Genomic DNA, 23,940 nt, shown 5'->3' on the forward strand with positions numbered 1-23,940 from the left:
TCAGTCATGTGGGGAGCAGATACCAAAGCATCGCTGGGGCTTCCTTAATGTCAGCATAGCCCCAAGTTAAGCGAGAGACCCTCTCTCCTGGGAACAAGGCAGAGAATGATGAAGCATTCTCTAGACTCTATGGTTAGGCAGATGGTCCCCACCGCCCCCATAGCTGTGCGCACGCACCACACACACACACACACACACACACACACACCGAATTCATATTCATGCACACTAAAAAGGAAGACTCCTGGATAGAGAATAGGCATTCTTCCATTATCAAAAAGAACAGTTCAAATAACGGAGAACATTTCTGTACAAAAGAATGCAGAGGACGGACAATGGGGTCTCTTGTATGTAGTTTATTTATCATCTATATTTATGAATCGATCAAATGATAGTGCAACTGGCTTGGCATTGAAGCCAATCCACATTAAATGTCAAAGGGGGGCTGTTTCTTAGTGACAGGTGAGACCTTTGAAAGGTCAGCAGGCTGGAGAGGAAGGCTGTGCACGAGGACCTGATTCTGGATCCCCAATATCACATAGTGCTGTATCTGTAACCCGCGAACTGGGGAGGAAAAGGGAAGCCTGAAGAACACTGGCCATCCAGAGCAGTTAATTTAAAGAATCCCAAGTTCAATAAGAAAATTATCTTTAAAAAAAATGGTGGAGAGCAGTGGATGGAGACAACCAGTGTTGTTGACCTCTGGCCTCTCTCATCCATGTACATATGAAGCACATGCCTATACAAACACATACATGCAATCACACACACACACACTTACTAAAATTTTTTCCCAGACAGTGAAGTCACATCTCCCCCTCCTCCTAAGGTCCTACTGAGTCACTCTGGTGAACCAATGAGTTTTCCACGGTACTGGGGCTCACTGATAGGGCTAGTGGCTGGCCGGCAAAGCCCTGGAATCTTCCTGTCTCCACCTGCAGGAGTTACAAATGTGTGTCGCCACCACTCATTTATGCAAGTTCTGGTATTGAACTCAGGCCCTCCTGCTTACAAAGTGAACGCTTTACCAACTAAGCTATATCCCCAGACCTGTGATTTTTATGATAATCCAGGCAATATCAGTCTAACGGCTTGTTTTCCCTTGTTTTCCAGTTGGTCAACATAGCATAGAAAATTTCCCAGTCCTCCGATCTAGAGACAAACAAATCTAGGACTGTCAAATGTGACATTTTGCACAGAACAAAACATGTCAGAGAGAAAAGCATCTATAATTCAAAGAAATACTGGTAACCAGACAATGGAAATAATACACCCAGTATATGTCTGTGTGTGTGTATAGTACACATATACATATATGTACGTACACATACTCTCTCTCTTCATTTCCTTCTCTATGTTGAATGGAAGCAAACCGCCTGCATAACAATCAGAGGAATTTGATGCATCGGCCTAGGCCGGGCCTGAGAATCTGCATTTCTCACGGGCCTCCAGATGACGGTGTAGCTGAGCCATGCAAAGGAGAAGCAACCGATTTTAACAGACGGAAGCAGGCGGTTGCCCGGGTCGGCCGCCAGGCGGCACTGCCCGCTCCCCTCGCTGCGTGGTGAGCGCCCCCACGTGGCGAGCCCGAGCAGGCGTTAGCCGAGCCTGCACTCCCAGCCTTCGCCACCGCCTTCCGGAAGTACGCTCCGTGGCACCGCGAATGCCCGCCCTTTGGTGGACGGGGCAAAGGGTGGCGCCTGTGCACGCTCTCCGTTGCGTGATTGGTTAGTGCTCCCCAGCGCGCTGACGTCATTCCGGTGGACGCTGAGTTTGGGCTAGAAGCGCGGGATTTGCACCTCCGGAGGCTGGGTCCGGGTGAAGCGGTCCGCAGCATCCTTTCCGCGGGAGCTCCAGCCCGGAGTCCGCCGCCGGTGGTGACTCCGCGCGCGGTTCCCCGCCAGCGTGTGGGCCGAAAGGGGAGGGAAGACGAATTGCCGCTCCGTGTAGCCGCCTTAAGTGACTGCTGTGAGGTGAGCGTAGGGGCGCCCGGGTGACGTGGGTCAGCTCTAGCCGCGGATTGGCTGTGTCAGGCACTTAGCGCGAGGTGAGCTTCACATCTGGGCCCCTAAGGCAAAACAAACAAACAAAAAAACCACTGCTACTGGGGACGAAAAGGAGCACTTTCCGTTTAGTGCGAAAAGATTAGAGAAAATGACCTAATTCTTGAGGGACTAAGCGCAACACTGGAAATTAGTATGTGAGTTCTCCATCCCTGGCCGGTGGTCCTCCAGCCCCAGTAAACATTGACCTAAAAAGGCATTTGCAAGTGAACGGGGAAAAAAGTGACAGGGTGTTGGTTTATTCCCGTTAGGTTCCTGGTTCAGAAACCATGACCGAGGAGCTGGATCTCCACGGACAGGACTCTGATGGGGGTAGTGAGGAGGTGGTCCTAACTCCTGCTGAGCTCATTGAAAGGCTGGAGCAGGTAAGCACCCCAAATAGGACCCCTGTGCCCCGTTCTTAGGCCTTAACTCACTCCATGTGGGCAATACCAGGGCTCAGAAAATAAGGACGCCGAACGATTATTTCCAAAGGGCAGCGTTTGTAACGTTTGTAACGCTGCTTAGTAGAACAGTTCACAAGGGCACCACAGTGGTATTCTCAGGACATAAAGAAGTGTGTGGTGGGAGTCTGCAGTTCTCTATTGCCTGTTTCTTTTTCCCCTGGAGAATGTCTGATTTAGCAAAAAAAAAAAAAAATACCAACGTTCCTTCCAGTCATAATAGTAATGATTATTTCTGTGCTCTGGTAACTTAGCTTTATAGAAAGGTTTTATGAGGTTTTATGTTATTGTATGTATAGTCTTATATATAATTACACATAAAACTATACATATATTTATATATAATCTCATGAAACTGGTAGTTTAGGAGTTTTGAAAATGCTTGGGGTTTTGGTTGGTTGGTTTTGAGATAGGGCTGGCCTTGAACTTTCAGAGATCGCCTGCCTCTGCCACCTATGTGCTGTCTGTAAAGCACACACTACGATCCCCCACAAGTTCTGGGGCATGAGCTGCATATACTCCTGAATGGTGTTTAGAGGACAGCTGGCCATGGGGTGCCCCGCTCCAATGGATGTATCTGCAACCCAGCCCCTACCCCTGAGGCTCTGGGAACATCAAAGAAGAGGGAGTAGATTGTTAAGAGCCGGAGGACCAGGAAATCTGCTGTGCAGTTGTCTTCTATATATGACAGGGAAGCTATACCCGTGAAAGCACAATAATACAGCTGCTTAAGCAAGGCCTGAACAATGCATGACAATACCAGCTGGCATCCCAGGCTGAGTGGGAAAAATCTTACGAGGCCCCACCCCTGACTTAGTTGCAGGCAGTCACCAACTGCTCAGAGAGGGAGAATTAGTCTTCCTTGGGAATGAAATCCCTATGGTTATCCGATACGAAACGGTCAGTCCTAAAAACATACATACAAGTAACACTAAATGAACTAAGCAGCCTGTAGCTGTGTGCTTATTTGCATGTGTGTGTAACGATGATTAAAAAGAGGCCATGAATTTGTGAGGGGATTGGATATGGGAGGGGTGAGAGGGAGAAAAGGAAAGGGGAAGGTGTATTGTAAATAAAAGGTTTAAAAGATTTCCTGCAAGCCGGGTGATGGTGCACTCGCCTTTAATCATAGCACTCGGGAGGCAGAGGCAGGTGGATTTCTGTGAGTCCCAGGCCAGCCTGGTCTAAAAGAGCTAGTTTACAGGAAAGGCTCCAAAGCTACCAAAAACAAAACAAAAAAAAAAGATTTCTGGCAGTGCATTGTTTCTCATTTCCGTGATTGCATTTGTTTGCTGGGACTGCATAATCCTGCTCAGATTGAGTGGTTTACCCAAGAGATTTGTTTTTGTATTTAAGAGGCTGGTTTGCGTGGTTGCTTTCATCTGGGACTTCTCTCCTTGGCCTGCAGGTGGCTCTCTCCTGTGTCTTCACTTAATCTGACCTCTTGGCTGTAGGGTGATAAAATTTGGTTTTCTGAAAAGGAAACAGGTCACATTGAATTAGGTCCTGTCCTAATGAGCTCTCATTAGCACCTTCACCTCCGTAAAGCCCTGTTCCCAAACAGCCACACTTGGAGGCACTGAGTTAGGATCACCACATAGGAATTTTTGTTTGTTTTTGTGGTTCTGAAGACAGAACCAATGAGCTTGCACATGCTAGGCAACTACTTTGCTGTTGAGTCAGAAGCCAGCCAACACACAGATTTTAATGAACAAAATTCAGCTCGTAACAATGATAAATATATTTAATATTCTGACTGGAGGCTGGGAGTATGTATAGCTCAGTGGTAGAGAGTTGCCCTACCTTGCACTAAGCCCTGGGTTCATCCCCAGAACTGCAACGAATTTCTTTATATAGATGTATCACTGTTAGAAAAGTTTAAAATAAAATTTACAGTTATATCAGAACACAATGTTTACTGTGTCATGATGATAATTGGGTAAGCAAATCAGAAAGGTTGAGCGTGATTGTCATATGAATCTTAACTAAGCTAATTGAAATTCCTGTAATTGAAAGGTAATTATTCTGGGCCGGGCGGTGGTGGCGCACGTCTTTAATCCCAGCACTCGGGAGGCAGAGGCAGGCGGATCTCTGTGAGTTCGAGACCAGCCTGGTCTACAAGAGCTAGTTCCAGGACAGGCTCCAAAACCACAGAGAAACCCTGTCTCGAAAAACCAAAAAAAAAAAGGTAATTATTCTGGGCAAGCAAGGTAGCTCAGTGGGTAAAGACACCTCCAAACCTGACGACCTGAGTTTGACCAGCAGGACTTACATGATGTCGTCTGACCGCCACACATGTGCCGTGACTCTGTCTGTCTGTCTCTCTCTCTCTCACACACACACACACTTAATAGATTAAGTAGCATCAACAAAACAGTTATTAGAAAGATTAAGTGTAAGCCAAGTGTGGTGGCATGTGCCTTTAATGCTTGTATTCAGAAGGTAGCGGCAGGCCAATGGGATTGAGGCCAGTGTGGTCTGCAACTGGTCTCCTGCCTCAAAGGAGAAAGGAAGAAAATGAATGACGCTCCGTATTGGTAAGGAAGTAGAAATGTGTTCCCAGTTGATGCTCTCAGGTGACAGGTAAGGCTAGAGCACCAGGTGGCATTACTTAGAAGTTACCATGGTGACGAATGAAGTAAACAGTGATTTAAACATTTTCTTCAGTTGAATAAAGCTTCCCCCGTAAAAGTAGAGATGGAGAGGCACCGTAAAGCATGTGCTGTCCCCTCTGCTAGTCTTGTGTGAGATGCATGTAACATTCCTGGGCCCGTGAGCTGTCTCTAGTGTATTTTGCTCCATTGTGTCGCTCATCTTTTCCTTGTTGGTTTTAGGCGTGGATGAATGAGAAGTTTGCGCCTGAGCTACTGGAAAGCAGGTCTGAAATTGTCGAGTGTGTCATGGAACAGTTAGAGCACATGGTAAGAGTTGCAGAGGAGAAAGCTGAAAGCATTTGGTCAGGATAGTGGAAAGTGTTCTGACAGCAAGCCTTGTTTGATTCAGCCCAGTACTTTAAAAGACGTTGCAACTGTATCAGTCAAATTCTCTAGAAGAAGAGAATTGAAAGATGAATATCTATGGGGAATTTATTGCTGTAGTAGAAATCCACTTTTGTGTTCCCACCTGCCCAGACTCCCAGAATAACCACACAGAAGCTGTATTATTTACTATACTGTTGGGCCAATAGCTTAAGGGTATTTCTGGCTAACTCTTATATCCTTAACTAACCCATCTCCATTAATCTGTGTATCTCCACGTGGCTGTGGCCTACCCACAGAGTTTTGGGATTTCTGTCTCTGGCAGTGGCTCCATGGCGTCTCCCTGACTCCATCTTCTTTCTTCCAGCATTCAGTTTAGTTTTCCCTGCCTAACTCTTTTCATCCCCGCTCTGCTCAAAGCAGTTTCTTTATTAGCCAATAGTATTCACTGCATACACAGGGGAATCCCACATCATAGTGCAGTGGCTTACAGGCTGTGGTCTGACTCTCAACAGGAAGGCCAAGAATCTGATAGAAAGTAATTCAGTCCAATAAGGTGTATGTCTCAGTTGATCTTCAGTACAAGTTGGAATCCCAAAGAAGTGTGTTCTATTACTAGGGAAGGACAGATGAACTTGCCCTCAACGTTGAGGGCAAGCAGGCAAAAAGCAGGAGATTCCTTTTCCCGTGTCTTTTTATGTAGGTTACCCACCGAGTGTATGGTCAGTCTTCCCATCGCATGTGATATAATCAAGGAAATCCCTCACAGGTGTGCTCAGCTGCTTGGGTTTTAGTTGATTCCAGATGTGGTCAAGGTGACTGCTAAGGTTGGTCATTGCATCTATATTTATAAACTACAAGGTTTCCATAAAATTTTTCAGTTCATTTTTATTTTATGTGTGAATGTTTTGCCTGCATGTATGTGTGTGTGGTACATTCATGTCTGGTGCCCACAAAGCCCAGAAGAGGGTATCAGATTCCCTGGAACTAGGTTACAATGGTTATTAGCTGCTGTGTTAAAATTAAAACCTTCCTTTTTATTTAGACAGAAAAGAGGAAGTGATGTGGGACGTGATATATGTTGTGAATATGTTTTATTGCCATTGGTTAATAAAGAAGCTGCTTTTGGCCAGTGGCTTAACAGAGTAAAGCTAGGCTGAAAGAAAGAGCATATGGAGAGAGAGTAGGTGGAGTCAGGAGGAGTCATATAGCCGCCACAGGAGACAGACGCCTCCACTGAAGCTTGCCAAAACTTTACCAGAGGCCACGACCTTGTGTTGATGCACAGATTAATGGAGATAGGTTAGTTTAGTAAATAAGACTAGCTAGAAAATAACGTAAGCTATTGGCCCAACAGTTTGCAGTGAATACAGATTTCTGCTTGATTATTTCGGGACTCTGGATAGCCGGGAAACAAACAAGCAGCCTCTGCCAACAGTACCTTACCCGCTGAGCTGTCTCCCCAGCCCCTAACCTAGTTTTCCACGCTGGTTTATAGGCCCTTAGACATTTCTATGCCGTGTTGTCTCCTCCACAGTTGGATTGAGTCCTGTGACTGTTCATTTTCAGATTCTATTCAAATAGTCATCTTTAAAGTGGGTACTTCAGAATTATATACCTAATAGAGTTCTTTGTTATCTTAGAACTGCATAATCTTTGGTCCTTGACTTTGCCAATGTTTATTATATTGTTTAGTGTTTGAACATCATGACTTAAATTTCTCTTATAATAGGAAGACAATCTCAGAAGAGCCCAAAGAGGGGATCTGAAGGTCAGCATTCATCGAATGGAGATGGAGAGGATCCGCTATGTCCTTAGCAGCTACTTGCGGTGTCGACTCACGAAGGTTTGATGGGTGTTAATCCAGTAAAATTTGGAATATTGAATAGAATGGGGAGAAGTTGAGGGCCTCCAGATTCTAAGAGCCCAGCAACACTAAAACCAGAGAATAAGGAGACTATACTCTGGGAAGTGTAGCTGAAGCTATAGGTTGGACAAGCCCAGGAAATTTTAACATATTTTAGCTTTTCCATCTCTCCCCCGAAAAGACAATTTCTGCCTCTCGCCATCTCCCCATTTCTCCCCCTTCTCCCCCTTCTCTCTCTCTCTCTCTCTCTCTCTCTCTCTCTCTCTCTGATTCTCTCTGCTCTTTCCCCTTCTTCCCTTACCCCTCTCCCCTTCCCTTCCAAAAAAGACAAAAAAAAAAAGAAAGAAAGAAAAAAGAAAATTTAACATATTTTAAATCTGATTCATCTGATGACAGTGGTGCCCTCTGGAGCTAGAATGAGTCAGAGCTAAAGACAGAGTTCCTCGGGAGAGAGAGCCGCCTGGCTAGTGAGAGCCACTTCCAGTTATTTAGCATCTGTCAAATGGGCTATGATAAATGCCATTCTACTAGAGCTCTGTGGCAGCCTGACTTACAAAAATGAAGTTGAAACTGTTTGTTTTTGAGACAGGGTCTCAGTGTGTAACTCTGGCTATCTGATTGTCCTATTCCATAGAAGTGATCAAACTACAGTGGAATAGAACAGTCACATCCGTTATTGAGGATGGAAGGTGGATAGGACACCATTTAAGATAACATTAGCATAGCTGACAACTAGATTCATCTCAGTAAGGTCTTTCTACACTGAACCAACCTGAAGTTTTTGAAGTATAATTACCCAACCAGGCGCCATGATGTCCTTTGCAAGAGCAATAAATGCTCTCAACCACTGAACAATTTCTGTAGCCCTTTCCTGTCAACTTTAAAATTAGCGACAACCTCATTCAGCAAGCTCTAGGACAGTGAGAGACAATGTCTCAAAAGTCTACGTCATTGACTCCTGAGAAATGAACCCAAGGTTGTCTTCTTGCCTGTACATGTGTGCACATGCATACGTGTACTCCCACCACACACACATATGAACATGCACAAGCACACACAAAATAAAACTGAGCTTGGTGTAGCTTAGTGGTAGAGCACTAGCCTAGTTTATGCAAGGCACTGAGATGAAAGAAGCAAGTATATGAACCCTAAATAATGAATTTTCATTTTTATTATCTTTACAGATAGAGAAGTTTTTCCCGCACATCCTAGAAAAGGAGAAAACGCGCACTCTGGGGGAGCCTTCCATCCTTTCTCCAGAGGAGTTTGTCTTTGTCAAAGAGTAAGTGAACACGAGATGTGGAACTGCTTCTGCACCTGGCGTCCCGTGTGGGCTTTGTCCACAGTGGTCAGCCAGGTAGCCCTGGTGGGTCCTGTTGCTGCACACCAGAGCTGTTTGCTCCCGTCCCTACCTCTCCCCTCCCCTTCAGCCCTCTCCCAAGGTCCCCATGCTCCCAATTAACTCAGGAGATCTTGTCTTTTTCTACTTCCCCAGTTTGAATTTCTTTGTTCCAGGTATATGAATCACACAGAGACCCATCTTAGAAATGTTGCCTTAAAGCACATGCCTCCCAACCTGCAGAAAGTGGACCTCTTGAGGGCAGGTAAGCAAAGATGCCTTTTCCAGATCAGCATCAGGACCATAATATACATCCCGGACATCTTCAGACAGCTGAGAGTCGGCGCGCTTTAGTCAGTATAGGAAAATATGTAACTAAGATAATAGGAGGAAAGAGGGAGGGTCTGGTTAAAAAAGTAATCAAAACTAGATGTCAAGGCCACTGTTTGAGCAGTACTCACCCTTGTGTCCTGCAAGTGGCAGCTACCCCAGATACAGACTTCCTCATTTCTTCAGCTGCATACCTTCTGAGCATCTTGGAGGGTCCTGGACCTTTCTGAGTTCTAGGGGAGCAGCTCTCACAGGTGTCATAGGTTTTAGAATGTGGTGGCTACAAAGGAGACTAGAAACAGTTTTCTGCCTCTAGAAAGGACTTTTCAGCTCTTGTAAACTTTGGCCAGCTAAGCTTTTGTGGGTCCCTGGCCTTCACAGTCTGCTACAGTGCAGTCTGATAAGACAAACTTGCGCTCAGTGTCTCCAGGGCACACATACAGTGGTGTCCTCATCTCTTGCCCTGTCGTGTGTGCTGCCGCAGGAGGCCTGTGGTAAGGAAAGTCAAGTCCTAGTACATTTGAACAGCTCCCAGTTTTGGCAGCTGGACGTCCAAAATCAAGGCACCAGACTTGATGTCTAATAAGAACTTGTCCCCTTCATGGTTCCTTCTCTGTGTCCTCCATAGCCAAAGGGAAGAGGCAAGCATTCGGACCTCTTTTTAAAGTCACTATACCCTTCTGTGTTTTAATCTCCTCTTATCAGAACACAGGTCAGATTGACTTAGGACCTATCCTTAATGGTGTCATTTAAACTTAAACACCTTCTTAAAAGCCTTCTTCCATAGTTCCATTCCAAATACCAGAAATTATAACTTGCATATATGAATTCCAAAGAGATGTAGTTGAGCCTGTGAGACCTGGAGCAAACTGGAGCAGTGGTGGTGGAAGGGGAGCAGCAGGTCCTTAGCCTTCGTCATTGAGAGACTGCTTTGTCTACTGCTAGCACTCAGCTGTAACCCACGCTGCCCTGCACATAAGCTCCTAGATCTTCGTGTATATTTTATGTCAGTCTCATTTCTCGTCTTTAAACCCTGGGCTTTTATTTAAAGAAAAGAAGCACATCTGCTCCTTTGTCCACACTACTGAAAGTACGTGAGCCTTGGCTTACAGCTTGTTACTGCATCGTCTGGGGAGATGTGTTAATACTTATTTGTATCTTCCATAGTGTCCAGTGCTTTCTACTCATCTGTGGCTTCACTTTTCAAGATTTATTATCTATAGTTATCCATGTTCCAAAAATACAAACTGGACAGTTCTAGAAATGACTCGTAATTTTTAAATCCTGAGCTGTTGGGACTAGAGAGATGGCTCAGTGGTTAAAAGCAGTTGCTACCCTTACAGAAGACCTGGGTCCAATTCCTGGTACCCACGTGGCAACTTAAAACTGTCTATAACTCTAGTTCCAAGGGATCCAACACCCTCTTCTGGTCTCTGTGGCATTGCATGCAGGCAAATACTCATACACATAAATACTTAAAACCTAGTTTCTAATCCTGTGCTGTTCTGAACAGTATTATGAAGTCTCACTTATCGGATCACTGATACTGTACCTCGGTACTTGTGTTAAAGTGGTGCCCAAACTGTCTCCTAATAGTTTATCTCCTTTATCATGTAGGCATTATGTCCTCTCATCACAGGCTTAAGGTGGGTACAGGTCAATAACAGAAGCCACATTGACTTTATTACAGTATAATTGCTCTATTATATGATCAGTGCTATTAAACTTTATCATAAGTATGTACATAAAGAGAGGTATATACAAGGTTTGGTACTATCCACTGGGGTTCTTGGAATGAACCCCTTTCAAAATAGGAAACTGCTGCATAGGAGAGTCCCCTCGCATCCCCCTCCTCATCACCAGTCTCAGCAGCATTCACCCTAGTGACTTTTGTCGTGTTGAACATGTCAGCTGTTCTATGGTTACAGTTGTCTCTTCCTGGCAGTTCCCAAACCAGACCTAGACTCATACGTGTTTCTGAGAGTGAAGGAGCGACAAGAAAACATCCTCGTAGAACCAGAAGCAGATGAGCAGAGGTGAGTGGCATGACCAGAAGAGGGTGTGGCTTCCCCATGGAGAAGTGGCTAAGCTCTGTACATAAAACATCTCCTCTTTTTCAGAGACTATGTTATTGACTTGGAGGAGGGCTCACAGCACTTGATCCGGTACAAAACCATTGCACCTCTTGTTGCTTCTGGAGCCGTTCAGTTAATATAAAACAACTAACAAGCCTGAGGATGTGGAATCATGGACAATATTAGAAACCCCATTTCCTTTTGTGTCTAAGAATAATGAAGCCATGCAGTAGGCTTTTCTCAGCAACATGCGGACTACTTGGCCATGGAAAAAAGATCAGTGCGGGTTTCCTTCATCACCACAGCCTTCTCTAACTCCCTGCTGTTCTAGCCAGCACCAGCAGATGGGGCCCTTGCTCTGTCTGGCTTCTCAGCAAATAAATGGACTGTCAGATGTGTGCCTTTTTTTTCCTACTATTTACTGAACTCAGGAAACGTCACGAAGAGGCTTCTCTGCCCTGCCATGATGCGGAGATGAATTGAGCATAACTTGATGGTAACAAGAGAAATCCTTTAGCTTTCCTGGTAGAAGATTATAAGCAGCTACTTTTATACATCATATAATATGTGACCTAATGTTTTAGAACCTTAAATATTGAACTTAACACAAATTTCTGTCATGCATAACTGATGAAAGTCACAGTTAAATAAGCCACTGTTAAATGTCAGACTTGTGGTAGAAGGAGTCTTTGGACGATTCTTAGTTTAGTGTCTAAGGAAATAGATTCTCCCTGTGTCTCAGGCAGTTTTGCCTATCAGGTCTTCAGGCCATTGTGCTCCAGCCTCTGAACGAAACATCATCATTATGAACTGTCCTAAGCTGGGACCTCAGCATATCCAGGGATATGGGTAAAATGGCATAATGTGAACAGCTTAACACCTGAAGGGAAGACGGACAGCTCATGAGTTAGCACCTCGAGACTGATGAAAAGCAGCCTTTCCTTTTTACTTATTGTTACTTATTTTGAGATGGGGTAGTTCTGGTTCTCCTGGAACTCACTATGTAGACCTGTCTGCCTCTGCCTCCCTGTTGCTGGAATTAAAGATGTGCACCGCCATGCCCAGCCAGTCTCTTCGTGACAATGCAGATTTTCACTTACATAGCATGATCAGAGAGTAAACCAGTGTAATTTCTATCACTGCCAAGAGAACCCCAGTAGGTCAAAACAAGGAAGGTTCTCTGTAAATAAAAGTGTTTGATGTTCTTCTAGTCGACTGCACTCTTCAGAGTAGCTTTGTCCTCTGCACTAAGTAATGTATAGTGAGCAGACCGCGTGCTGGGCACAGCTGCTGGAACACCAGGATCACAATCCTGAATTAGATATTCCTTGTCCCTGCTCAGAAAGTGTGGTTAAGTCTCCTGCACAGAATGCTCTCCAGAGCGGCAGACGTGTGGCTGTCCTACTTTGCATTACATTGCTGCAATAGAACCAAGAGCAGCTTGGGTTCTCCTCTACTTCCACAACCAAGTTCATCACTGATGGAAGTCAGAGCAGGAACTGAAGCAGAGGCCATGGGGGAACACTACTGGCTTGCCCTTCATGGCTTGCTCAGTCTTCTTAAACAACCCAGGACCACCTGCTCAAGGTTGGCAGTGCCTACAGTTAGCTAGGCCCTCCTACATCAATCACTAATCACAAAAATGCTCCTAGCTGGGCAGTGGTGGACGACGCCTTTAATCCCAGCACTCAGGAGGTAGAGGCAGGTGGATCTCTGAATTTGAGGCCAGCCTGGTCTACAAGAGCTAGTCCCAAGACAGGCTTCAAAGCTACAGAGAAACCCTGTCTGGAGAAAGAAAAAAAATGCCCCTACAAACTTCCCTATGGGGCATTTTCTCAACTGAGATTTCCTCTTCTGAGAGGATTCTAACTTATGTCAAGTTGATCAAAAATAAAAAGTAACTAGCACCGTTGACTCCTTTTCTACTCGACACACCTAAACATTACTATTAAATTTTAATCTTTACTTTCTTGTCTATCCCCAAGATATCAATGTTACAATATAAAATACATCTAGCTTTCAAAATCCTATAGTCTTAAAATTCAGTCTCCTTAAAATATCCAGTCTCTAAAATTAGAAAAGCTGGTTCCTGTTAAGTCAAAACTAAGTTGCATGCTTTTTATTTCAAGAGGGACGAACCAGGCACAAAGCAAAACCAAAACCAACGGTATAAATCTGTACAGTATCTGAGATTTACTCACTCATGATCTTAAAGCTTAGGCAGTTCTGCTTCTTCAACTCTGCCATCCGCAACACATGCACTTTTTCTCATTGGCTCAAGCCAGCTCTCGTCCACACCTGCTGCTGTCCTTGATGACCTTCCCACGATCCTTGCTTCTAATTTGTCGGGTCTTCACTGCAACTGAGACTATCTTCACCAATGGCATCTCCTGGCTTCCCGTAGTGCCAAGCCTCAACTGCTCTCCATGTCCTCTCCAGACCTGTCAGCTTCCATGTTGCCAAAGCCAGTACATATGGAAGACTTACTTGTACCAAGTTTGCCTACCAGCTTGAGATAAAGCTTCACCGGGTGCTGATCCTTAGAAAATACTTCCCAGATTTTATCTCAGTGGCACTAGCCTTGCTAATCACAGCTGATTCTTCAGCCCTAGCAGATTAAAAACCACAGTTGTTTAATACAAAATATATGAACAGTCCTAACAAATCCTTTGAGAGATTCTCAAACTTTGTTCTGTAACTTCACAATTCAGGCTTCCACTGCTCTCAGCATTTTTATCTTCCAGTTCCCGTGGAACAACCCATTAAACTTTGGGTGTACAATCACTTTTGCAACCCATAGTTCCACACACTTCCCATAATCCTCCCCCACGATATGGTACTCCATGGTACCAAGTCCTCTCCTAGTTTCCTTTTTATTACCACAGTAAAACGTGGACCAAAAGCAGCTTGGGGATTTATTTGGCTTAATCCATTAAGGGAGGGCAAGGCAGGAACCTGGAGGCAGAGGTCATGGAGGGGAGCTGCTTCCTGACCGAACCTCCATGGCTTGCTTGGTCTGCTTTCTTATACAACCCAGAATCACCTTGCCCAGGAGTGGGCTGAGCCCTCACTCCCACGTTAGTCAAGAAAATGCCCCCACAGACTTGCCTACAAGATAGAGGGATCTTCTCAAATGAGGCTTCCTCTTCCCAGATGACTCTAGTTTATGTCAAGTTGACATAAATAATACTGATTAACACAGTCTAGGATGTTCCCACTGTAAAGATACTTGGACTGAGGTCTGAATGACAAGCTGGTCATGCAGAGATCACATGGCAGGGAATTCTAGGTGGAGAAGAAAGTTGTGTGAGGTCCTAAAGCAGAAATGCCATTCTCTTTCTGTGGTGGCACGGGTAGAGGGCAGTGTAGAATAAAGTCTAGGAAGTAGATTGGGACCAGAATACAGAATTCACTGGATCATTTGGTTCTCACAGCAGTCCTGAGAAATAGCTGTTTAGTGGTGGAAATGACCAAGCTGCCTTCCCACCGCATTGTGGTGCTCAGCCTCTGGAGAACAACCGGGAGTGTTGTCTAGAACAGCTCTGTCCTTTTTTCATTCGTGTGTTTTGTCTAAATGTGGGTGGAAATGTACAAACCACAGCACGCATGCGGAGGTCACAGAACAACTGGGTATAGTGAATCTCTCTCCAGCATGTTGGTCGTAAGGATGAAGATTAGTCATCAGTCTTGTTGGCAAGTGCCCTTGCCTTTAAGCCATCTTGCCAGCCCTGGAATAGTTCTTACATCTTGGATGTGTACCTCAATCACAGAGAGATCTTGGTAAGATGTAGATTCTCAAACTAGGGGCTTAGCTTAATGGTTGGAAGTAGTGCACTCATAGACAAAAGCTCTATTTAGATGCTGTTCCAGGAGGGATGGATGAGGCCCAAAGTTGTGCAACCTGCTGCCCTAAGGACCACACTGAGCAGCAGGTTTACACCTGTACCGTGCATGCCTGGTCGTATGGAGGAGCTGGATTCCCTGCTAAAGCCACGGGGTCAATTGTTCCATTTCTTTGAAAAGGAGTGAAATTTTTCATCTCTACATAAAGGGAAATTTGCATTTCAAAACCAAGAAAGGCTTGGCTGTCATGGATTTTACTTTTTTGTTTCATAGTATTTTGCTTTAGGGTTAAAAACTTACCACTAAAATGACAGACATTTTCATCAAGCAATTACATCATCCTTTGTTCTAAGCTTCTACAACTATGGAAGACAACCCAGCTAAATAACAGGGTTGAGACTGTAAGTTCAGTCGTAAAGTGGTACCATGCCCTGGTACCACCAAGCTTTCTTTTTTTCTCTTTCCTCGAGGAAAATACAGTGAGGCTTACTAAGACACTTTGGTTATAAGCATAAAACACAGACGAGATTGGATCAATAGGGAAGTATTCTGACCCACAGCTTAGATGACTTTCTTGGGTTGTAAGCTTTGATATAAGAGTAAGTTTTAAGCCTCTTAGGGATATAACTTGGCGCCCAAATTGATCCCAGCCCAAATGATTGTTTTTATTGTTCCCTGTTTTTTCTGAACCTATGATTTTCCACAAACATAATTTTAACTATCATACTGCTTCTCCAAAAGCTTCGTTGGTTATCAGTTGCTTCCAGAAGAGGAAGGAGTAAAGGGGTTAATGTGCTTTCAACAGGTGTCAGAAGACATGGGTGGGTAAAAAGAATGTACAGGGGACATAACTGAGACATTAAAATGCCAAGAAGCCAGGATTGATGGCACACACCTTTAATCCCAGCTCTCGGGAGGCGGAGGCAGGTGGATCTTTTGAGTTCAAGGCCAGCCTGGTCTACGGAGTGAGTTCCAGGACAGCCAGGGCTACACATGGAAACCCTATTCAGAAAAAAATAAACAATAAATCACTGCAGAAGAGGAAGTGGGAGTTTCCAAAGCATCAGCCACTAAGAGGGAGAGGTCTTAGGTCTTACCTCAAGAACCATTTGTGGGGGGTGCTGTTTGAATAGATAGGTAGGCACCTCACTTTTGTTGACTAGTAATTAATTTTACAGCACAAGTTGTATAAAATACAATGGGATCGTTAGTAGTTAGGGTCTATATGTCTGAATAAAACATCACTAAGTCCCTAGAGGTCAGGCTCCAAGGAGTCATGGCCAGTTGTTAGAGTGTAGGAACTTAGCTTTTGTTTCTACATTGTGGACAAGGAACAAACTGCATTCCATGGATGCCTTTAAATCCTTATTTAGACCCCTGAACAAGCACAGTTCTCTATTGGCCATGAAGTCCTGGTCATGTTGTCCTTTCTCTTTTACCTCCATTTGTGGTTACAGTTTTGCTATTTTACTTCCACTTAAATCCCACTCAGAATTTCATGTAAGTCATTCTGGAGAAATCCACACAGCGTAATGGTAAACCTGCCATCTCCCGTTTAGAACAGGTCATGAAAGTTACCTAATGAAAATGGCATCAGTCATGTCTAGCTTCTTCTGTTAAGTATAGCATGTTGAAATGTGTACCAGACACTTGTAACTCTCTTTACAGGCAAGCCTGCTTTCCACCCCAAAACAAGTTGGCCCATGCTGGGAGAGGGGGTATTCTGCCTCACTCTTTTATACTTGATCCTCGCCTCTCAAGTCTTAGTACTTTATGCTCTCCAGTCAACATTAAATGCTTATTGATGTTGCTCACTAGTTTTGACAAAGGTTTAATAAATGAAATGAGAGCTTAGAGAAAGTTCATCGGTCTGCTTCTTAGTTCCCCAGGTTTATTTCTATGTCAGATTTTATTCCAGAATAGTATTTCCAGATTGCTGCAGGAAAGAATAATGACATCCCTCATCTCGTAAAGCTGAAAGCAACAGCAACTTTTGTTCATGGGTTGGGGACCAACCACAGCACCTATTCTTCATTGTACCTAAACATCCATCCTTCTGTACTCATCTGGAAGGGATACAGACCAGATAGTCACCACTGGGGAAGGAACCTGAGGCGGGGTGGATGGGTGGAGCCAAGAGCACTGCTGACTGCTGGGGAATTAGCAGCTGAGCGCATCCCACTGTGTGCCACAGTACAAGTCTCTACCTCTGTAGAGTTCAACAATTGCCGCCTTGCTCAGGACACCGCCTCAAGCTGGCATGGACAGCTGCACAATTGGGTTTTATGCCTCCTGTCTCTCCTAACCAGACCTGATAACTTGGTTCCAAAATATATCTGCCCTAGGGATAAATACATACAGATGCTAGAGGCTCTGGGGTGATGAGCTGATCAAGACAACCATCCCTGCAGCCTCAGCTTGAAAAGACCCTGGAAAACAGAAAATCCTTAGGACTTGGAGGATGAAACAGTTCATATATTTGAAGGTTCAGTCCTTAGTTGGTGGAAGGATAGTTGTTTGGGAAGGGTTAAGTGGTGTGGGCTTTTTGAGGTTTCAAAAGCCCATGCCATTCTCAGCTGTGTGTACCCCAAATTCTGCTTCATGCTTATGGATCAGATATAAGTTCTCAGCTATTCTTAAGATTGGCCAAACCAGGGTGGAAATCAGTTGTTATCAAAATGAAAATGGAGAAAAGGGACAAATAGCCACACAGCCTGAGGACTACTGCTTGTGTTTTTTATAGTAAGGTTGGAGTCAGTGGGAAACTATTACTAGTTTCCTTGACTCACTAAGGATTTAATGGGACTAGATTTCTGTACACATTACTAATTACAGGAACCACGTGAGGTGGTTTGAAAACTCCCCATTGGCCCACAAGGAAGTAGTACTATTAGTTGGTATGGTCCTGTTGGAGGAAGTATGTCACTGGGGATGGGCTTTGGGGTTACAGATGCTTGAGTCAGGCCCAGCGTCACTCTTCCTGCTGCCTGCCAATCCAGATGTAGAACTCTGAGCTACCTCTTCAGCACCATGTCTGCCTGCATGCCACCATGCTTCCCACGATGACAACAATGGACTAAACCTCTGAACTGTAAGCCGGCCCCAATGAAATGTTTTTCTTTTTGTTTGTTTGGTTTTACAAGACAAGGTTTTTCTGTTGTTTTGGAGCCTGTTCTGGAACTAGCTCTTGTAGCCCAGGCTGGCCTTGAACTCACAGAGATCCGCCTACCTCTGCCTCCTGAGTGCTGGGATTAAAGGCATGCACCGCCACCACCCAGCAAATGTTTTTCTTTGTAAGTGTTGCAGTGGTCATGGTGTCTCTTCCCAGCAATAGAAACCCTAACTTAGATACCAGGTAACTGTAATTCCCAAGCAGTTTTACTATCCATGAGCAACTTGGAAGACTTATGGGAAATAATGCTTTACCCTCTTCCTACATCATTTCGTCATCAATGCAGGGCCTTATCACTCAATATCCTTCACTAGGTGACTCTGACTGTGGAGCACAGAAAATCAGTAACTCCTAACAATGTAACTTCGTCTTAATTTTATTATAAAAATTACAATGTCCCATCTACACTGGAAAGCATACAAAATGTAACAGCTTTTAATTTTTCTCTTTTCTTGTTTTGATTCCTAATAACACACCCTCCTCAAGATCTAACTGGTTGGGAACAAAGATGGAATCTTGGATTTCTTTTCCAGCCACATGAAATTTTATTACCTGAATAACCATAGTTTAGTTGACCAATCACTTGAGATTGTTCCTAAACTTTTGCAACAATAACCTTTGCTACGCTGAATGCCCTTGTACACTTGTTGCTCACAAATGGTAGCTGTGGAATGAGCACCTTCTATACGGCACCTAGTAGTCCTTTGTCAGTCATGTGCACTAAAGATATATTTATCACTGTTTCTTGAGTTGCACAGTAGTTAGCTCAGTGCAGCCAGCTTTCTTTCCTTCCTTCCATGTTGGCAGTTGAGAGGCAAGGTCTGTAGGTAGCTCAGGCTGCCAGGAACTCTTGATCACCCTCCTACAGTGCTGGAATCATAGGTTGTGACACTGCACTCAAACAGGCACGATCTTATCTTTTTGCCCAATTGGTACAAATTTGCAAATATAAGCACTTCAGTTTTCCCACAGCCAATTAAGTAGTGTGGCTAAGCTTGCATCTTCCACCTCAGAAAACAAGTTACCTTTCCCTGACCCCACTGTTTGTGAAGGAAAATAAAAGGCCTGGTATTGAGCTCTTTGGATGGCATTCACACAGGCTATGCCTATCCAGCTGGCTGGTTCCCAACTGAGTTAAGTAATATGATTGATTTGGTAGATCTTTTCCATTTCTAACTGGTTGAAATGTTATTCCAACTCAAGGTCTCTTTGTGGGTGAAAGGCTGTTGAATTTTTGAAACGTTTACATGTTTTCAGACTTGTGTTTAAGATGTGTTTATGTGGTTAGGCAGTTTTGTGGGGTATTTAAAGCTATTACTGTGATCTGTGATAACCTTATGAATAAAAAAGATTTATTTTGGACCATTTATAAGTAGGAAGGTTTACTTGGGCTCACAGCTCCAGGGTTTTCAGTCTTTATTTAACAGGTTCCATTGCTGTGGCCTAGTGAAGCAGAACACCATGGTAAGACAAAGCTGCTTAGGTCCTGCTGACCAGGAAAGGGGTGCGGACTGGAGTCTCAATGATAAACTTCTATCCGGATCCTCTCCATAAAGGTTCTGCCACTTCTCAACAGCAGAACATGCTGGAAAACCATTTTTCTGACTTTTAAAAATGTTTTCATACAACCTTGTTTTGATCTTGTTCTTTCCCTCCCCCAACTCCTCCAAGATCCTTCACCTTCCTCCACACCCAACTATATGTGTTCTTTCTCTCTCTAAAATGACCCACAAAAATAAAAACCAACCAAGCAAAAGATCAATAGTACAAAAAATGTTCAAATGAAAAAACAAACAAAAAGTTAAAAAACAAAACAAAACATGGAGTTGATTTTGTGTTAGTCATCTACTCCTGAACACTGGGTCCGCCCTGAGGTGTGGTTAATATACTCAATGAGACTCTACTGGAGAAATGTAAGCAGATGTTTCTTGTCCTGACCACCCATTTCCAATAACCCGGCAGCCACTTCCCAAATTTATATTGATTATAAATGCTTATATTAATTATAAATGCTTGTCCAATAGCTCAGGCTTATTACTAACTAGCTCTTACATTTTAAGTTAACCCATATTCCTTATTTATGTTCTGTCATGTGGAGGTACCACTCTGCCCTTCTCCTTCCCATCATCCTTAGTTCAGCCACCCTGCTTAAACTTCCTGTGTACCTACTGGCCAATCAACGTTTTATTAAACCAATTTGAGTGATAGATCTTTACAGTGTACAAGAGGATTGTCCTACAGCAGAGAAAACTGACTTCTTACTAGTGGGTATCAGTTAGCTTCTCGGTTAGGGGTGAAGCTTTGTGTCCAGTTCTTCTCTATACTGGGATTTTGCCTGGTTTGAACCAATGCTGCCCCTGTGCATGCTGTCACAGTCTCTGTGAATTCATGTGTGTGTCATTCCTGTCGTGACCGAAAGACACTGTTTCTTTGGAGTCATCCACCATCTCTAGTCTTACAGTCTTCTGTCTCCTCATCAACATGGATCCCTGAGCCTTAAGGGAACCGGTTTGATGAAGATGACCCATTTAGAACTGAGTTCTCTGAAGTCTCTCACTCTCTGAACACTGCCTAACTAGGTCTCTGTTAATTCCCACACGGTGCAACAAGCTGCCTTTCTGATGTGGGCTGAGCAAGGCCCTAATCTGTGAGTATAACACTATGTCATTAGGTGTCAAGACTAGAAAGGTCATGGGTCTAGATGAAAATCTATTATTCTGCTAAAAGAACATGGCCACTATGTTTCAATAGGCGGTTCTCGGGGGATATTTAAAATCCAAGCCTTAACAAACAGTTTAGGTATGTAGGCTAAAAACACCAATCCCATGGAGCTGGAGAAATGGTTCAGTGATTCAAAGCATTTACTGTTCTTTCAGAGAACCAGGGTTTAGATCCCAGCAGCCATGTAGGGTGGCTCACAGCTACCTATAATTCCAACTCCAGGGGTAACTGACACCTCCGGCCTCCTTGGACACCTGCACTTATATGTACTCACCCATTCACAGTTAAAAATAATAAGAATAAATCTTTTTAAAAGACACAAATCCAAAAGCCGGGCAGTGGTGGCGCACGCCTTTAATCCCAGCACTCGGGAGGCAGAGGCAGGAGGATCTCTGTGAGTTCGAGACCAGCCTGGTCTACAAGAGCTAGTTCCAGGACAGGCTCCAAAACCACAGAGAAACCCTGTCTCAAAAAACCAAAAAAAAAAAAAAAGACACAAATCCTGGTATGAATTTTGGTAGTTATTCCTTCAGTCTACATTGTTAATAATGGCAGGGTGTGCTGAACCAGAGGCTTGACTTGGTATTGGTGAACAGAAAAAAAAAATCATGCAATGGTAGTCAACATCAGTGACTAATTCCTGACCCTGGCCGCTGAAGCAGGATAGAAAGGGAAATTGACAGGACATAGGAAGGGAAAGGAGCTTCTCACCTGAGAGTCTAGGTGAAGTCTGGCCATCTTAAAGTCAAGAATTCCAGGACAATTAACAAAATTTACTGTGAAGGTTGCCTATGTAGAGAGAGTATTCCTTTTATAGAGAGATTTTAAATGAGCATGTTCCTGACTCAAAGGGACAGCAAGTTTCCACTTCAGGAAGATTCTAGAAATGGCATCCTTTCCATTTACAGAGCAGCTTTTAAACGGAGGAAGCAGAAGACATTAATTATTTAAAAGACTACCAGTGTGCAGACCCTAACTAGTCCGTAGGCCCCTATATTCATGTTTAAACATTCTTTTCCCTCTTACTCCCTTATAGGCTTGGAGACAGCATCCGCCTGCCTCGATATAGGGGTCCTTTAAACACTTCCCCCATACATGATTTTCAGTGGTTTGATGGTTTTTGGTTTTTGTTGTTTTTTGAGACAGGATTTCTCTGTGTAACACTCCCAGCTGTCTTGGACCTCGCTCTGTAGATGAGGCTGGCCTCTAACTGGCTGAGATCCGCCTAGTACCACCTCTCAAGTGCTGGGATTAAAGGCATGGATCACCACCACCTGGCTATTGATGTATGTTTTTAAGTGTGATATGTCAGTATTTTAGGGTACAGGCACAAGAGGCTCAGCTCTCCACAACTTCCCTCAGTTGAGGGATAGCCTCCTCAACTAAGGCCAAATCAGGCTCTAAATTTGGGAAAGAATTTCAGGACCAGACAGTTTAGGATGTACAGTTGAAGACTCGATTCTACAGTACTTTCTGGTGCTGTGATAGAACAGGACGGTCAAAAGCAACTTCCAGAAGGGTTTGTTGTGTCTTAGGATTCCAGAGGGAGTAAGTCAGCCATGTGGGGAGGAATGGCAACAGGAGCAAGAATTTGGCAAATCATCTTCTCTGATAGATTTATTTTGTTTTCCGTGTACAGCTGTTCTGCCCGCAGTATGCATGTGTGCCACCTGCCCATGGAAGTCAGAAGAACTGGAGCTACAGATGGCTGCGAGCCACCATGTGAGTGCTGGGGATTGAACTCAGGTCCTCTGCAAGAGTATCCAGTGCTCTTATCCAGTGAGCCATCTTCCCAGCCCCTAAGAGATTACACCTTCAACCATGAACTCTAAACATAGAACCAGAAGTGGAATGGAGCTCTAAACTCTCAAAGCCTGACTCCAGTGACGTACTTCCTCCAATAAGCCTCCACCTCCAAAAGGTTCTATAACCTCCTTAAAAATGTGACCAAGTGAGGAACAGATACTCAAACACATAAGCTTATTGAGAATGTTTCTTAGTCAAACTGCCGTATCTTGATTTAATATCTGTGTGTATATTAACGATGTTTGTGTTTACATGTGCATGTAACAGTTGTGTGTGTACCACAGCAGGTGTATGGTGGTCAAAGGACAACTCTGGATGTCAGTCCTTACTGTCTACCCTGTTTAAGACAGGATCTCATCACTACTTTATGTACCAGGCTAGCTGGCCCATGAGCTTCCATAGATTCTCAGGCTGCAGACAGGCCATGCACTACTGAACCTGGCTTTATGTGAGTTCTGTGGATCAACGCTTGGGTCTTCATGCTTGCATGACCAACGATTTACTCACCCACTGAGCCATCTCCCCAGTCCATCCCAATGATGTTTTCATATAGGACAAGGAGAAGAAAAACACTCAGAAGGAAGCAAGACACTCAGGAAACATGGCTGTGAGCTTCTCAAAGAGGAACTGCAGCCATTGTTTTTTTTTCAATGTTCTTACATAGGATTTGAGTGAGGGTTGAGGTTACTCTCTCATCACAGCGTGGTTCCTCCTCTTTCAGAGGACCTGAGCTCAGTTCCCAGTGCTTGGGTTGAGTGGCTCCAGCTGTCTGTAACTCCAGCCAGGGGAGCCTGTCCCTCTCTGGCCTCTTCAGGCACTTGCACAAACACATATACACACAAATAATAAATCATAAAAAGAACTCCTACACAATAAACACCATTTGCTCTGAAGGCTGTTGACATAATGTTCTGTTCATATAAGATATTTTAGGTTTATCCAGCAGTGGCCAGGCTGGATATACACTACCTTGAGTAGGTATGGTCTCTTTTCTGTTCCCAGAAATTGCCTGAAAAACCTGTAGCAAAGATATCCTGCCTTCCTGAATATTATCAATTATACGCCTGTCAGGTTGGACCAGTGGTTTGTAGATGCTTGCACATGTGGAGCCCAGAAAGGTCAACTTCTGGTACTTTCCACGTGTTTTTGAGACAGGTCAGTGTGTCCCTAGGCTGGCCAGTCAGCGGGCCTCACCCCAGGATCTGCCTATCTTGGCTCCTTCAGCTCACCAGGTCCACCCTCGCTTTTCCGTGGATGCTGGGGATCCGAACTCAGGTCTCACGCTTAGCGAGCACTTTACCAG

At 44.2% G+C, this 23,940-nt stretch overlaps 1 protein-coding gene across 1 annotated transcript; it reads left to right on the forward strand.

Annotated features, from left to right (window-relative positions):
• Window positions 1-1,771: 1,771 nt before the first annotated feature.
• On the forward strand, window positions 1,772-12,493 carry Gins4 (GINS complex subunit 4). Its single transcript, XM_041673890.1, has 8 exons — window positions 1,772-1,973; window positions 2,315-2,428; window positions 5,341-5,427; window positions 7,217-7,330; window positions 8,536-8,633; window positions 8,867-8,955; window positions 10,966-11,056; window positions 11,141-12,493. The coding sequence occupies exons 2-8, from the start codon at window positions 2,333-2,335 to the stop codon at window positions 11,235-11,237; spliced, it is 672 nt and encodes a 223-aa protein (XP_041529824.1). The 5' UTR covers window positions 1,772-1,973; window positions 2,315-2,332; the 3' UTR covers window positions 11,238-12,493.
• Window positions 12,494-23,940: the final 11,447 nt, after the last annotated feature.

Source organism: Microtus oregoni, unplaced genomic scaffold (assembly GCF_018167655.1).
Source record: "Microtus oregoni isolate MIOR12 unplaced genomic scaffold, Mior012 000024F_ref0000369, whole genome shotgun sequence".
Taxonomy (NCBI): domain Eukaryota; kingdom Metazoa; phylum Chordata; class Mammalia; order Rodentia; family Cricetidae; genus Microtus; species Microtus oregoni.